Genomic DNA, 18,007 nt, shown 5'->3' with positions numbered 1-18,007 from the left:
TTTACACCTCTCGGTTGCAGGAATTTGAAGTTGATGAGTTCTCTCCAGATTATTTGGCTCTGCATCCTAATGCAGCAAACAAGAAATCGTCCTTAGTAGAAGAACACTTTGAAGCAGTAGATGTTGATAGTCAGGAAGAAGATGAGGAAATTGTTGGTACAGATGATTCATTTTCTGAAGAATTGCCATTAGACAATAAAGCAATGAAACGAAAACACCAAGCTAAACGGAAGGAAAAGCCTGCAAAGGGTCCCAGGTGATTTTCTTATGTTACATATCAGTAGAAGCAATTTAATTCCATTGGTTTAGTTTGGGTCTTAATTTTATTAAAATTGTTGTTCTTTGTGTCAGGCTTTATGAAGTAAAAGATGAAAGCCATGCACAAGCATTCCGGAATCAAATATCTTTTGCAAAGGAGCATGCTTTGCCTCTTGAGGAGAGAATAAAAGCTATTGAGAAGAAAGCAAATTCAAATGATTTAATGAGAGGTCAGGGTGGATCTCGAGAAATATCTTTTATTTCTCATAGCTTTGAAGAGGGAAAACCCAAGAGTAAATTTGGTTCGAAGCGAGGGATCCAATCTCTCAGACTAAAACCAGAAAGAAAATCCTTTAAAGGGGGGAGCAGGGGTAGAGGTCGAGGTGGAGGGAGGCCATCAAAAAGGAGATGATGATGATGCCACTGGGGAATTGATTTTACAAGTAGTATTTTAGAGTAGTTAGTTACTCAAACTTAAAACGTTTTTCATTGTATGGTAGTAGATAATTATTTTGAAATCCAATATTTATTTGCAGCCAAGTTCTCAAATTGCATGAGTTAAATTTGCATAGGCTAATCAGTAAATTGAACTTGTTTCTTTTCACTGAATTCGGTGACATAAATCGTTATGGCACATCTGGCATTATACATCTAATGTACCCAGCTCTTTTAAAAGTCACAGGTTCTTTCTCAGGAAAAATTACAAAGTCAATTTTGACTCGGGGAATTAAAAAAGTTAGCTATTAGAAAATGAATGTATGGATGACAAATATAGAAGGCCTAGGTTGCTCTGTATATGTTAGCCATATGTAACTATGTTTTTAGTATTTTACAGATAATTACTTATGCAGTTAAAATGCTGCACAATCCGTTTCACTTAGTTTGGAACTATTTCCTAATATACTTGATGTTATAGGCTACATTTTCAAATAAATACAGATTGCTAGAAATCTTTCTTTCTATCACAGTAACGAACGGTATCTGTAATGAAAAAGTAAGGCTCAATGAGAGTTGCGTTTGTTATATTCAAGGAAAACCACACAAATTAGTGAATTACTATTGGCTGAAGCAAATCCACCCATCCATATTGCTAATAGTATAATTAAGTTATTAACCATCGATTCAGTAAGTGTTGAACAGGGCTTCACCTTCTGCATGCCATTTACTAGAATTCTGACATCTTGGTTGGGGAAATAGTCTAGGAAGTCAAAACTATGAAAAAATACAATCCGGGCCATATGTTTAGTCTACTTACGAATAATTTAATACTTGATCTTTGTGATTAAAGATGCTATGCAACTTATCTTGAATCCTAGTAAATCTCCCAACATCTTATAACTAAAGATAAGAAATGTCATGTCCTTTTATCACACCAACAATAGGTGGTAGCTATAATAAAAACAATTAATTGAAACGTTTTTATTCATTACATTTTAGAACCATGCACGGCTCCACTGTCAGCACAACCTGTAACCATATATATGTGTGTGTAAATCTCCAAGTATTGTGCTGCATAGAAACACACTTTTTTTCATTACATTTCAGAAACAAACTCTCAAACTAGACCAATTCGATGGTATTTTTAAACCTTGGATTCCCACATTGAATTTGGATGAAACTTTTCACAAGACTTTTATGATGGTTAAATCATGTAAATTTACATGTTTTATGATGGCTTTTTGGCTAATATGTTGTGCTTGATTGTTTTGTGGAATTTCTGAGTACTGCATTCATAGTTTGCTACTCCAACATGGTATTAGAGTGTTGAATCGCAAGTTCCTTCTCTTTTTTATTTGAATCTAGCATTAAGCCCTATCAACAAAGCATCATAGAGTCAAACAGACATCGCCATTCTATCTGGAAAGCCTGAGAAAAGAAAGATTTTTGTTTCACAAAAAATGGTTACTTATAATTTTTTGCATTTTTCAGTGCCCAACACTTTGTTGTACTGTATGGATTCTGTACAATTGTGTACTATACGGACTAAAAATAACACAATTTTGTTATTGCAAAGAGCAGTTTCACCCATTGCAAATTTCTTCACTTTAGTCAACAATAGTTGCAGCTGTTTTTATGGCCAAAAATCTGCATGCTTGGATAGATTCGTCATTATATTTTTGTAGGTATTGGTGTTTTCTTTCATAATCGGTATGATTGCAGGGGTTGTAGAGTTGCTATGACTTGTAGACAAGCTGGTAGCTCTCGACAAGTTTTTATTCTTTTGCAAGGTTTTCCATTGGTAAGCCCACAAATTTATGAGCCAAAATCTTGCGGCTGCCAAGTAAACAGGAGATCAACTCTCTACTTGTAGTCAGTAGATAGAAAACTGACTAGACTTTCACCAAACTTTAAAACGACCTCTCAAACTCAGAACTGACTGGTTCAAACATTGAACTAACAAATTGCAATATCATTGTCAAGTATACCAATTGACTGTCATAACAGTAGAATAGTAAAACAACTCTGAAACTCTCAAAACCTTTTAACCAAGACATCCAAATACTTTACTAACAGTAGTAAAAGCACATTTCAAATTGTTGCCATTCATTAAATCATATCTAAGTGGATTTAGCAGTTAAGCAAATTAACCATAGCAAACATAACCACAAAAACATTCACCACTTCACACAATGATTTTGACGTGGAAACCCAAATGGGAAAAACCATGGTGGGGATGAATACCCACAAATATTCTGAACATTTTTGAAGTTCACCCTGTTAGGAGCTAAGCCTGTTAAAGCTTTTATAAAAGTCCTGTTAAGAACAGATCTTGTTAGGGACCGTCCGATTAAGGGATTGACTATAATGCCCTATTAGAAGCAATACCCTATTAGGAGTAACCTCGGTAGAGGATTTGAAATCCAAGTTAATGGATCACTTGGTTAGAGGATTTAGGTAACACTAAGCCTGTTAGAGCTTACCCGGTTAAGGGATTTGACTATTGTAATTGTTAGAGAACAACAGGGGTTTGCTAATCTGGTGAATAGCACTACTCTGTTTGATCAGATTATTTTCATGCTCCTATCTTCCTTCACACATATTGTAGATACATCTCCTAGTTCGGCAACCAATCACTCTTACACTTAACCAAAATTGCCAACACTACAACAAGACAACTCATCGACCTTATAAACAAAACAATAAACAAAACAATAGGTCGGTAACACATCACAAACCTAAGATCTCATAGAGATTACAAACAAATCGGTTCAAGTATGACCGTTGGATTACATTGCAATCATTGCACATCATTCAAGACAACCTTGACTGCTCCTTGATCACCACTTCATCGATCATTGTAACTCATCATGCGGTTTTCACTTCATGCAATGTATTCGCTCATTCTCAAGATAAAACCATTATCTCTACGCACCAAAAACCATTTGAAACTCTTCTCATACAACATGCATACGTGGCATAATCATTACTGTTCATCTTTTGATCATAAACCAATAGAACCGATTCACCAAGCTCCATCGATTAGAGTTATTGGTTGATTTCACTACTTTATAAGTAATACCGATTTCCTTCACAAGCTCTCCTACCGGTTGCAAAACATCATCATAACAACATCATTTTTTGTTACAATTGACATCAATGACAACACCATTATCGGTTATAATTGACATCAATGACAACATAATAGTTCATCAATGCAATCTTCATGCAAATGCCAACAATTTTGAATAATTTATGTATAAGAAGTGAAATGGGGTAAACAACATAATTGGTCTCTTTGTATCTGATAATTTACAATTTCATATTGTTGATTGTACAACTCCTATGAAAATTTGGGACATGTTTAATTCACTATTTGATATAGTTGGTAAATTCAAAATACTTCAATTGGATGTACAACATGGTCTCTTGATGTTAGAAATAAAATTCACAGTCATCTATGACTATTTACACAACCAAAAGAGAGAAATTAATGCAAACAAGTATTTAGAATCCACATGCAAAGCAACATACAACATACCATCAAACGGTGACACAAGATAAACTTTGGTAAACCCTAAAGAGGTAAAAACTTAGCCTCCAAAAGCATTCACCCTCAATGTACCATTCAACAATAAAAACTACAATATGTATGTGTCTCTCCAAGAATACCTCTATAGAATTGAACTTTCTATATGCAATCCATGTGAACAAGCAAATGAGAATCATATAACAAACCAACCCCAAACTAGTTTTAGCAAAATGGCCAACCTTAACCAACTAGTCATGTGTTTGCTTTTATAGAAATAAGTGTTGGAATTGAGAGTGAACCTCACAACTCGCATAAATCACTTGCATTCAAAACTCCTATCACATGAAGAATTTTTTTTATTGATGTGCTCATGCAACCTTGAGAAGACAAGTGATCCAATAAAGCATCTGCAATTGAGAATGAATCTGGATGATTACGATTGTATAAATGAATGCTTATAAAAGCATAAAACAAACCTTAGATGAAACACTAGATAAGGATTACGTTTGATCATGACAAGTATCCTCATCTTATATTATGAAACAACATGACCTAAACATAGATGTCCTAAATATAGGAAAATCACTTCTAACTTTAACTTGAGTGTAATAAAGTATAAGGGGACCTAAGTATTGACGATTAATTATTTACTAGGTAATTAACCTATTTACTCCAACAACCCCCTCAAGATTAATACATTGTAATCGAAAGAAAAAAAAAAAAGAGAACATGAAAAAATACTCCTCCAAAAGAGAAAATAAAATAAATGCACTAGTGAAAGAAGAATAGAAATAATACTTGATATGACCCCCTAAGAACTACTTTTGTCACATAACTATAATAAATTTACCCCTAATAGGATAGAAAAATTTACTCCTAATAGGATAGAAAACGAGGATATGAATTCCCCCATAAAGAAGTAGCTTCTATGCCAAAGACGAATGCTTAAAGATAGAACACAATCCACTGCCTGTAAAAAACATTTCTCCCCTTAGGAAGAAATAGTTCCATTGATGACTGGATAAGCTATTCTCGTAAATTGGATGAATAAGGAATTCAAATTCAAATAATGTGTGCCTTTAAAAACTTTTCAAATGTTCACATGTTGGAATGAGATGATGTTATTCTAAAATCTCGTGAAGATTGATATAAAATTACTCCAAAGACAATAATGATGGGTCTAGTGCCATGAAAGAAATATGAATGTCCTCAAAATAACAAGTCCAAAGCCAATGATGTGGTTGTCATGAAAGAAATATGAATGCCCTCAAAATAATCCTCCAAATCTATAATTTGAGACTTAAAAAATAAAGATATGTGTGCAAGACAAGAGTTCCAAGTAGCCATGTTTGAAAGATGATGAATGTGCCATTGCACTAAACTAATAGGGGCCATGGATGTGGTCGTACCAAGCTGATTGAGAACAACAAAAGATGGAGATTGGTTCTCTCAAGGAGTATGAATAAAGAGACAAACATATGAACCATCAAAATAGACAAGACTTGTGATAAACTCAAGCTTCTCTAAACTGTCATCATCAAAGGGTATTTAATTTGCATCATCAAGAGGGATGAGAAAACCGATAGTAGAATCCTCTAGGAATGTAGAGATATGAGGGTCTCCATGGATCTCCCAAAGTCCAATCCAAAGCATGTGGGGACAATCAATGTCCAATAAAACATAGTGTCAAGATCAACACTAGAACAAATCAATCCTACAACATGACTAGTGATGTTACTCCAAGATGATCTACACCTTAGTGTGTCTAGTTCAAGTATGAGTCAACAAAGATAAAATAAAAGATTAAGGCACTTGTGATCTATCAAGATACCATTTTGCCAAGATTCAAGACTATCCTGTTCCACGATAACCATAGAAGAATGAATCAAAGTCTCCAAATATCGAGGAACTTATAACAGATCAATCCACGTTAAGCTATAAATTCTATACAACGCCATTAAGAAGGTTCTAAGAAAATGAGCAATGTACTCAACACAAAGAGAACTATTAAGACCAATGTAAAAGCTCCAACCATATGTTTGCATAATTAGGAACACATCATGATCTCGCATCTCAGTATATCATGAGCTCCAATGAACATATCTTGCTTCTAAGAGAACTTGTATCATGTCACCATTATAATCTAGAATCATGACTACAAGATATCATAATAACCATTACTTAAGGAAGGATCGATTATGAAACTGAAAAATCATAACTAACACCTCAACCAAAGGCTATAAGAGTCCTCCATGGTAACAAGATGTTGACATCTCCAAACCACATGAAGGCAACCATCTCTTGTCAATAAAACCCAATATTTCAATGAACTCTTACTGTATATAAGAAGAAGAAAAAAGAGTCCCTCCATGATACAAACAACAACAGTCTTGTAGTGTCTCTGCGGGGTCTTCCCCGCTTGGTTGGTTTTTGAATATTCCTAATGACAATGACTTTACTGATGGTATACACACGGGATCCTTTCCGCTTAGTCATTCCGTTGATGGCCCCGAGAGTAGTATCGCTTGGACTGTTATTTGTCGTAGGCGGAAGGGGATGTCCTCCCCGCCCCCCCATGGATTGGGTGTCCACACCCCTCCCTGAGTTGGGTTTGAGTTGTTGAAGGTTAGACAAGTTCCCTTTGTTCGACTTTGTTTGTCCCAGCCTTGCTCTGATGTGTTGTTTTTCCTGCCTGCAGGCTTTTCTTTTTTTAGATAGTCTCTATCTTTGTTAAGGGTCAGCGCCCTAGTTAACGCTGCTTTTTTAATAAAATAACAACAAGAATAAAAGGTTATACTTAATCAAATTATGAATCTGCATCATCGCCAAAAGCTCCTAAATCGTGACATTGAGCAACACATGACATCATGATAAACATCTCCTAGTTGAAGATGCACCATGGCTCTATTGCAATAAAATAACTCAACACCAAGAGCTCCCAAAAGGTAGAGTACAACCATAATCTCCAAACCAGTAAGATATACATCATCAAACTCATTGTCAAAATTTATAACTAAAACGTGTAAAAAAGCTATCCATGACATCAAGATAACCATCTCCTCAATGAAGATCACCAAAAACCCTCACACAAGCAAATAACTCAATTGTAACTTTAAGAGCTCCCAAAGGGAAAAATAAAACAATGATCCTCAAAATAAGAAGATACACCACCAATACAATCAAGAATCAATCCAACACCACAATAAATGTACCTGCATAAACAATCATGTCATGCCAAAGTCTCAAAAGTACAAGGAACATCTATGACACCATGATAGTTACCAAATTTACCAACATCAAATTCCCATCGAGTCATATTTATTGCATCACATATTCAAAAAGTATAGGACATGTAAACAACTATATCAAGTAACATCATTTCTCCAAATCATAATGATAATACAACCAACAAAACATGTGACTAAACTAGGCCACAAATTAGAATTTGCATCCACATTGAAACATCTATGGGCATAGACAATACACATCCAAGTCATCTATGCAACTTGTAAGTATAGACATCCTACAACACTACAAAACTTGTAAATCCCACAATGCAACACACAAATTCAATAATATACTGTAACCATGCCAAATAAGGATAATCAAAGATATACATATAAGTTTCCAATGACCCCAACATCAAATCATCTCAGATTTGATTTTCCACAAACTCACAAAGTATCAGTCACAAAAACCAATAAATAGATAAAATGAAAATATTATTGAATAAATTCACTTTGAAGCATCTCCAAATCCGATCCACTATATAGTTCTCTATAAAGGCTTTCTATTGACTATAAGAAGTCCAATATTTGACCCCATATGCATGCACAAGATAGGACATCTCTAACTATGGAAATAAACCTCAACTTCTAGCTAGATTTTTTCTAGCAACACAATAAAAATTGGAAAACCATTGATGTTGTAGTATAGTGCTCAAAAATACCTTTATAAAGACTGTTGAAAGTTCAAAATCTAATCCTTGGGGTGAAAGTTATGCCTCTTTGAATTTTTTCCTCGATTTGGCTAAATAGTGGCCCATGGGTGGCCCATTGGCAATGATCAAATGGTGTTGGAGTGTAGAAGCCACAAATTTTTTAAAAATATTATCAAAGGAAATTTTATTGTTTTAACCCTATGGTTGGGGGATTGCTAGTTCCCCACTAGAGTAAGGGCCTGCATCAAGAGGTTAAGCCCTTATTGGTATTGAGATTTTCTATTCAAGGACTAACAACTATTGGTCGAGCTATATGGACAACAACCATGTCCTCTTGTGTTGCTTTGCTACTGTAACTTGCTCTGACTGATGTAAGAATTGATGTAATTTTTTTTGTGTTCTTAATCCAATAAAAAAACTATTGGTCGAGACTAAAAGTCTTGTACCAACGGTTGTCACTACCCTAGAATACCACAAGGTACGAGGAGGTTTGTGGATACCTTATGTTATTAATTTATTTAATTTTTAATAATTGTTAAATTTATTACACAAAAAAAATATTTTAAATTTTTTACTCTTTGCATAATTGTACAATTTTATGACAAAGGCTTTGGGCAATGATTTTTTTCCTTTTTTAAATTATCAAAATAGGTCAAATCTATGTTAATATTTGTCTCTCAAGCCTTCTAGATCCAATAGAGAGGTTTATTTTTTCCTATGGGATCATTTGCAAAACTTCCCCTACAAAAAACCTCATAATAAATACCCCCAAAAATTATTTTTTAAATTTATATTCATAACCTAAGATCTGTGAAAACAACCTCGCAAAACCCTCATTACCTTGCAAATACCTTCATTCTTTTCTTTCAAAACCATGGATAACTAAGTACAAAATACTACTCATTCCAAGGGTTAACAATAACATGATGATCTCCTTCCACAACATGACAACCAAGCTCTAATACGAAATGAAGGAAAATTTAAAGAAAACTATGACTATTTCCACATAATCCAAAGAGATAAATTTATGCAAATAAGTATTCAAAATCCACCTACAAAAAAATAGACAACATACTATCAAATGATGACACAAGATATACCTTGGAAAACCCTCAAGAGGGGAAATCCAACTTGTAAAAGCATCCATCCTCAATTATTTTTCAACAATAGATATTACAATACATTTGGGTATGTTAATGAATACCTTTGAAAAATTAAGCTCTCTACATGAACTCCATGTAAACAAGCAAATGAGAGTCATATAATCACACATCCCAATCCATGCTTCAAACCCTCACGTGTGCAACCTATAAGAGATGCTCATACATGCAAACTCCAAACTAGTCTTCACCAAAATAGTCAACCTCAAACTAACCAACCTTAAACAACTAAACATGATTTAGTTTTTGGTACTAAATTTTATTAGTATTAAATAGATTTATGATGTGCAAACCCACATTAAATATTTATTCCAATGCTACATACGACACATAAGGTGGCCCCAAGAATGTCTAACCTATGTGATGCATCAATCCATAGATGCTCTAAGTCTGCCACAAATAATGTAAAATTACAATATAACATTATGCAAGGTGTACAACACACCTCTTCGTAACATTATTAAGTATTTGCTTCTTCCTTTTACTCTACAATGGATGATCTTGGAATGTAACATTTTTAATGCAGATACTTTTGAATAATTTTGTGATATATACTCACATGAAAACAATCTAAGTTAATCTCCATAGATGTTATCATGTCTTCAAATAATCGAGCACTATTTTTCCACTAATCGAAGGGCAAAAGTAAGAACTCTTCAAACAAACCTTAGGCAAAATAAACTTTAGAAAATGAACAATCATTTAAGTAGAAGAAAAAAACCAACACCCAAGCTAAATCCTCTTCACAATTAGAAAACAATATTTTCAAGTACAAAAATAAAATAGAAGGAAAATGTACTTTTAGTGGATTATATAATCATGATAAAAAAAATTGTGATAAAAGCATTGTAGCTTTGGAAGAGGTCGCGATATAACACAACATTGATATTCCCAAACCTAGCAAGGTACATACACTTATAACCAGAGGTTTGAATTCATCTATTTATAGTTGCATAGTTGACTAAACACCTTGCATTATATGACTTGATCTTGAATTTTTTTTTTATATAACAACTTAGGGTTTAGTGGAAAGCTCTTCACATATTCTAGTTTTGGGACTTGGTTAAATCCAAATGATAAAGGGTAGCATTGAGAATGTTTTATATGTTCTTGAGATTTCAACTAGTCTTGTACTAGTGAAAAGAAGACAATTTTCATTGCATGATGTAGTTATTTGAGAACATCATCCTAAGAGGATTGTTGCTTTAGGCAAAGAAAATCATGGGTTGAACATAAAATTTTCATGTTTATGAGTCGTCATTTTGTTCATCACATACATCTTTGAGTATACTTTGGAACAAGAGGTTTGGACACCTAATTATATGCACCTTCAGCGTTGAGACATGGACCAGCTAGGACTTGAACCTAGGACCTTCTATACACTACTGGAGTGCGCTACCACTGAGCTACTGGCCCCTCTTGGACCAGTCCATCGTCGGTCCAGGTGTGGCTTATTTCCAACACCGACACCCCCCCTTAAGCCACACCTCTCGTGTGCTTGGGGCTCCTAGCCTGGACCTGGCTCTGATACCATGTTGAGACATGGACTAGCTAGGACTCGAACCTAGGACCTTCCATACGATGTTGGAGTGCTCTAACAGTGAGCTACTAGCCCCTCTTGGACCAGTCCATCATCGGTCCAGGTGTGGCTTATTTCCAACACCAACATTCAGTAGTTGATTACTAATAATATGATACTAGGAATTTCTAAGGTTTCTCGCACAAAGGAAATTTGTTGAGCTTGTATTCTTGATAAACATCATCAAGAGCCCTTTCAAAGGGTAGTGCCCATCGTGCTAATACATTGCTTGAATTGGTTGAAAGTGACCTCATATAATTTCCAACTCCTTTTTCAAGAGCCAAGTATGTACTCACCTTTAGTGATGAGTTATATTGTCATGCATAGGCGTACTTTCTTAAGTACAAGATGATGTCTTTGCCATATTTAAAACCTTCAAGGTGTTCATGAATAAGTTAGGTTCTTCTATTGATAGATACATACATATAATGGGGTTAATATGTGTGCAATGTAGTGGAATGGGGTTCACTATAACAATTGTGTAAACTTGGAATTAAAATCATTTACCACATCAATACATTCAAGAATAGAGTAATAGTCCCAACTTCAGACCTATTGGAAAGAGTTGAGCACTATGATTGATTTATTCTTTGGTTTAATGATTTGATTTGATAAGAGGATGCAAGAACTAGGGCTAATGATGCAAACTTGACGTAATCAACATAAACACCAAGCTACATATCAAATATACAGACTTTGAGTATAGATTTGGAAATGAGAGTTCAAATAGGAGCTTATGTATGTAATTTGAGCCCAAAAGTATTAGACTATGGGGATATGCAACCTAGTTCTGAAGGTGTCAAATGTAAATATTGATAATAGAGACAAGATCAAGATGTCACTCATGTTATAGATGTGTGCTTTGTTGTCAGTGATGTCAAACAGTGTAGTCTAGATATGTTTTGGTCCAAACATCTGTTGTGTGGGATTCAATTTTAAAGTATTTTTAGTGTTGAAGTATTTGTTGAAGTATTTCCACAATTTTCAATTTTACAGTCAGACTACATCCTACATTTTGAGTCTCTCCTGTTCATTTTTAACCCATTCTGCTAGGTTTTCTGTTCTTATCTAGTTAACATGTTTCTAAGATTTCTTTTCAGATGTCTCATTCAGAGTTTTTAATTGGTACTTTGTGTTTCAATTTGGAAAATTAAATCTTAGCACGTAACATTACCTCGAGTGAAAACATTTAATTAACTTCTGTACATTTCTTGTGACATCTTGGAATGATTACATCAGGCAAAATCGATGGCCGATCCATTTGCATATGAAGCTTATAGGAAAAAGCGCATACAAGAAAAGATGGAGGCTGAGCGTGCTAATCGTATAACGGTATGCTATATTTTTCACTAATTACATATTTAAATTGTAAATGTACTTTTCATTGAGTGCTTACTTTGATTTATGTGAAATAAATGGTTGTTTCTTTTCCTCTGCCATCATTGGTGATTAAATGAGTTCATTATGTAAAGAGGGATTTTTAGTTGCAATCACAATATAAAGGTGAGAGTGGTGTTTCACTTTGCATCAAGAACAACTTCTTCTTCCAATGGTATGTGCTGGAAAGAGCTGGTAGAATGATTGAGGTTGCTTTCATATCGCCCTTTTGTTATGTTTGGAGGTATTTCCTCTAATAAATTTGAAGGGTTTATGTCCCTTTTTCTTATTTGTAGGAGTTGTTGAGGTTTTGTTTTTTTGTTGAACTTCACCATAGCAACAGAAATGAGATTTACGAGAATGTGTTGGTTGGGAAATGGATCACAGATTCTTAGTTATCTCCCACAGATAATGGAGAGAAGAAGCTTAGATCAGTGGGAGACCATTTTTTGAAAGGGGAGATTCGCTGAATTAAAACTTAAAGCTTGTGGAAATTAGATACAAATGAGTTGTAGTATGACTTTTAGTCTTTTGGAAAAGAGCTGATTTGATTTTCATGTACAAACAGGGTTGACTTTGTTTATACTTCATTGTCCAAAAATATATATCTCCAGAAACTTCCACTATTGCTTCCCGGTAATGGAAATTTGAGGAGCTAGAAAGTTCATAGTGGGTGTCGCAGCTAGGATGGCAAGGGTGGCTAAAGTAAGGTTTATAAAAACTGTTTTTATGCATGATCATTATCATTGATACTAGTTTTTATATGTATTATTTTCTTTTTTCTTTTCTTTTTTCTTTTTGGTATATTTTGTCAGAATATGTGTTGAGCAATAAGTGTAGTTACTGTGGGGCATGACCAAATTTGGAATTTGTTGCTGGTGGCATGCTTAGCTGATGTAACAACCTTGATGCTGCCTCGTATTTGATGCTGTGTTTGACTGTTGGAATCTTGAATCATATGCATTGCTGGAAATGGTCTATCAGGTTGTTCATTGGGCTCATAAGTGACCATCAGATGCCAATTGATTGATGTGTTGGGGGTGGTGGGGGGAGGAGTCCTTACATAGAATGTAGTTTATAAGTTGAGTTAGATTCAAAGAGTATTTTATCGAAGTTATGGAATCGTTGAAAAACTAGGTCAATTTTGGGTACGAAACTCTTGTAATTGAAATCAGCTTGGAATCGATGAGGAATAGACATGGAGTCTGAGTTTTTGTTTTTGACCTTGAAAAAACTCTAAAGATAAACCACATTTTTAATTCTTGAAAACCCTTTGACTACTTTCCTTTTAGTGTTAGGGTGGATGATGGAAACAAAAGAATGATTAGTGGGTAGGATGGATCTGGTCCACATAGTGATAGGTGTTTTTCTTTGATATCACAATCATTGAGACTTGTTCTCTCTCAAATAAGGGATAGGGATTTGATAAGAGGGGGGCAAGAATTAGACTTGGTTGTGAGATATCTGCCCATTAGGGTCACTCAATTAGTGGGTTCGTGAAATGGGGATTTGACTGATAGTCACATTCAATATCTATTAATATGAAGTATATTGTTTATTAAATTATCTATTAATTAATAATTTAATTATATAAAAAACTTATTTAGTTAGATTATATTATTATATATGAAATATTATATTAGTCATTATTATATTGGGGTGTCAATATATTGTTTATTAAATTATATATTAATAACTATATAATAAAATTATAAATTAAAAACTTGTATAAGTTATACATCGGTATTAAATATTAATATACTTATTTTTAATTAATAAATAATAAATTTAATTTTTAATGTATATATTTATGATTTTTATGTGTTTTTTGTATGGACATATCCAAATGTACCCAGCCTCGACAAAAGTTTTTGCTGTAGTGGCGTACTAAACCCATACCCGTATCTACATCATCAACTTCGTATTTTATTAAAATTGCATTGGAGTGCTATTTTTAACTGCCTTTAAACAAGCTAATAGCCCTTCCATTATGTTTGTTTGCATTCTAATCCCCATAGGAAATGCATATATCATCAATCTGTGCAATCTTGAGCTATACCTAGCTATACCTCCAATATCTGCATATCCTGAATTATTCTTAGAGGCTTCATCAATGTTGATTTTGATGCAATCAGTCAGTGGAGGTATCCTTTTGACAAGAAGATCTATTTTATGCCAATCATGTTTATATTTGAAATGGGATGATCCATGATTGGGCAACTTAGGCATTCATCTTGTTTATGGAGGTCAGTAATCCTGCCAAGAGCTTGACAGTCATTGCAGTCATTTGGCATTGCTTTGATAGTGGCAACTATTTTTCGCAGAGCACACTGCTCATCATCGAAGAGGTGTTTTTTTTCTCTTTCCATATTTGCCACAACAAAACCTGGAATCATTTTCAGCTTTTTTTTCAAATGAGTGGAATATCTTCTCTAGTTTCCTCCTCTCGGCTCTATATTTCCTTCTTTTGAACCTTATAATCTAAAACCTTCACTTTCCTTTCCTTTGATATAGGACATTTATATCCTCCTCAATCTGCTGTAGCAGCAGCAGTGCACAGGCATACTGGGAGGGTTATGGCTTTCCTCCATACTCAACCAAAATTACGGAACTCAAAGCTATCAATAATGTAGAATAAAATCATATAGTTGTCATTTTCTTGAATATTGTCTGAAATGAATTCGCAGCTAGACTGACTAGATTTTCAGGCATATTCTGGTTTGCTGGATGGAATTTATTTAATGTTTCTCGCATATTTCACTCATCTTTACTTTGTCATTAGAGGAAGCACTGGACATATAATATTTAAATATAGCTCTTTTCACAACAATGCCAATCAACGATTTTCAATGGTTTTGGTTTGGATTTTCATGAGAAGAAATTAGAATAATGCAGCATCAAAAAAACTTTTCATTTATTTTATGAATGTGTTTTAGATATTTTGTTTCATTCTGCAACCAAATTGGACTTTTATATGGCTTTGCCAATCTTTTCTCTTACAAATTAGAGGAAATCATTATCATATTTCTTCTTACAGTTGCACTTTGATACATTTTTTATTTCAGTTATATATGATGCTCTCTTTTCTATATTTTTGTCTTCTGTGCTATTTTTCCTGTATGGCATTAGTAAAAGCAGTTGATATACTTTGAAAGGATATTGAAGCCTTAAGTCTAACTTATCAACTTTTATTATTAAGATTAAGAGGAAGCTACCAAAGGTAAACAAGAACCTAGCAGCACGTCTAATTGCAACTGAGGATGACGAAGATGGTCGAAATGAACCTGAAAATGAGGATATTGCAGTTAAAAAGCGTTCATCAAAGAAAAAGAAAAACACTGGAGGAAGTGAACTGTTGAAAGATGAGCGTTTTGCAGCCATGTTTCGTGACAAGGTTCTGTACTTTTACCCAAAGCTTTCTAGAGAACAAGGACCCAAATAAATCATTTTTTTGTTGACCTAGTCCTAATAAATTTTTTAGGGATTTTATTTTTAAAGTTGTTTGTGCATTGTAATAGATCATTAGAAAACTTTCCTTATTTATCTGTAATTAAACCCAGATAAAGATCAAATTTGGAATATATGAAACCTGTACCTTCTAGTACATGAAACTTTTTCCTATTGTGTGTGTGGAAGCATCTTATTTTTATTTACACCTCTCGGTTGCAGGAATTTGAAGTTGATGAGTTCTCTCCAGATTATTTGGCTCTGCATCCTAATGCAGCAAACAAGAAATCGTCCTTAGTAGAAGAACACTTTGAAGCAGTAGATGTTGATAGTCAGGAAGAAGATGAGGAAATTGTTGGTACAGATGATTCATTTTCTGAAGAATTGCCATTAGACAATAAAGCAATGAAACGAAAACACCAAGCTAAACGGAAGGAAAAGCCTGCAAAGGGTCCCAGGTGATTTTCTTATGTTACATATCAGTAGAAGCAATTTAATTCCATTGGTTTAGTTTGGGTCTTAATTTTATTAAAATTGTTGTTCTTTGTGTCAGGCTTTATGAAGTAAAAGATGAAAGCCATGCACAAGCATTCCGGAATCAAATATCTTTTGCAAAGGAGCATGCTTTGCCTCTTGAGGAGAGAATAAAAGCTATTGAGAAGAAAGCAAATTCAAATGATTTAATGAGAGGTCAGGGTGGATCTCGAGAAATATCTTTTATTTCTCATAGCTTTGAAGAGGGAAAACCCAAGAGTAAATTTGGTTCGAAGCGAGGGATCCAATCTCTCAGACTAAAACCAGAAAGAAAATCCTTTAAAGGGGGGAGCAGGGGTAGAGGTCGAGGTGGAGGGAGGCCATCAAAAAGGAGATGATGATGATGCCACTGGGGAATTGATTTTACAAGTAGTATTTTAGAGTAGTTAGTTACTCAAACTTAAAACGTTTTTCATTGTATGGTAGTAGATAATTATTTTGAAATCCAATATTTATTTGCAGCCAAGTTCTCAAATTGCATGAGTTAAATTTGCATAGGCTAATCAGTAAATTGAACTTGTTTCTTTTCACTGAATTCGGTGACATAAATCGTTATGGCACATCTGGCATTATACATCTAATGTACCCAGCTCTTTTAAAAGTCACAGGTTCTTTCTCAGGAAAAATTACAAAGTCAATTTTGACTCGGGGAATTAAAAAAGTTAGCTATTAGAAAATGAATGTATGGATGACAAATATAGAAGGCCTAGGTTGCTCTGTATATGTTAGCCATATGTAACTATGTTTTTAGTATTTTACAGATAATTACTTATGCAGTTAAAATGCTGCACAATCCGTTTCACTTAGTTTGGAACTATTTCCTAATATACTTGATGTTATAGGCTACATTTTCAAATAAATACAGATTGCTAGAAATCTTTCTTTCTATCACAGTAACGAACGGTATCTGTAATGAAAAAGTAAGGCTCAATGAGAGTTGCGTTTGTTATATTCAAGGAAAACCACACAAATTAGTGAATTACAAGTCCTTGCCATGAGTGTAGTTAGCTTTAGGTTTGCAAGTCCTCTTTTGTATCTTGCCCCAAGATAATTTAGCCTTGGTTTGCAAGTTTGGAGTAGTTAGCTCTCTCTTTTGTAAAACATTTCTATATAGTGGATTGATTCTGTGAGTTGACGCTCACTGTGGTTTTTCCCAGTTTGGGTTTTCCATATACAAAATATTGGTGTTCTTGTGTGGTGGTTTATGATGTTTTCTTTTTGATGTGCATATTTTAAATTAACTGGTTAAGATAAGTTTGTAATCTGAAATTTTATTCTATGCTGATTCACCCCCTTCTCAACATTTGATGTGTGTTCAACAATTGGTATCAGAGCAAGGTTCCTCTTGAGTAAGCTTAACTTCTTGAGGTAGATCTAGAGTCTTGAACATTATGTTTGAAGAAGAGATGAATGATATGGATGCTTTAGATCAAGGTGTTTGGGATGATGTTGAAGGAGTTGTTGATATGGAAGGAGAACTAAGATCTGCATTGGTTGATTTGGATGAGTGCAGAGAAAAGTATAAGAAGGTAGTTGATAAGATTACTTTCTTAAGGGGTTTAGTTGACAAATGAAAGAAGGATATTGATAAATATGAAACAAAGCTTGATGAGAAAACTAAAGAATGTTCAAATTTAGAAGAAGTGATAAATCTAAAAAAGGAACTCAAAGATGCTAAAGATCAGATTAGTAATGGCTTAAGTTTGAAAGGTGGAAGAGAGATATGGGAACATGTCTTGTAC

At 34.2% G+C, this 18,007-nt stretch overlaps 2 protein-coding genes across 6 annotated transcripts in view; both read left to right on the top strand.

Annotated features, from left to right (window-relative positions):
* The window catches only part of LOC131045580 (uncharacterized), a 114,213-nt gene extending 113,234 nt beyond the window's left edge, over window positions 1-979 (top strand). For all 5 annotated transcript variants that reach the window (XM_057979192.2, XM_057979194.2, XM_057979191.2 and 2 more), the window contains 2 exons: window positions 21-256; window positions 352-979. In XM_057979192.2, the coding sequence (XP_057835175.2) occupies window positions 21-256; window positions 352-670 (555 nt within the window). In that variant the 3' untranslated portion in view covers window positions 671-979. The remainder of the gene's footprint in view (window positions 1-20; window positions 257-351) is intronic.
* An 11,104-nt stretch (window positions 980-12,083) lies between these two features.
* LOC131859577 (uncharacterized) lies at window positions 12,084-16,912 on the top strand. The gene is made up of 4 exons (XM_059213503.1): window positions 12,084-12,239; window positions 15,484-15,678; window positions 15,954-16,189; window positions 16,285-16,912. The coding sequence occupies exons 1-4, from the start codon at window positions 12,156-12,158 to the stop codon at window positions 16,601-16,603; spliced, it is 834 nt and encodes a 277-aa protein (XP_059069486.1). The 5' UTR covers window positions 12,084-12,155; the 3' UTR covers window positions 16,604-16,912.
* Window positions 16,913-18,007: the final 1,095 nt, after the last annotated feature.

This window comes from Cryptomeria japonica, chromosome 10 (assembly GCF_030272615.1).
Source record: "Cryptomeria japonica chromosome 10, Sugi_1.0, whole genome shotgun sequence".
In the NCBI taxonomy this organism is placed as follows: Eukaryota; Viridiplantae; Streptophyta; class Pinopsida; order Cupressales; family Cupressaceae; genus Cryptomeria; species Cryptomeria japonica.
The sequence above is the reverse complement of the archived record's forward strand: the minus strand, read 5'-3'. Positions and strand labels throughout refer to the sequence as shown.

Excerpts from the sequence above, each read along its gene's own strand:
- LOC131859577 (XM_059213503.1), top strand. The coding sequence starts at position 12,156 with ATGGCCGATCCATTTGCATATGAAGCTTATAGGAAAAAGCGCATACAA. Across the intron at positions 12,240-15,483 it reads AGCGTGCTAATCGTATAACG|ATTAAGAGGAAGCTACCAAA; the intron begins GTATGCTATATT and ends TTTATTATTAAG. Across the intron at positions 16,190-16,284 it reads AAGCCTGCAAAGGGTCCCAG|GCTTTATGAAGTAAAAGATG; the intron begins GTGATTTTCTTA and ends TCTTTGTGTCAG.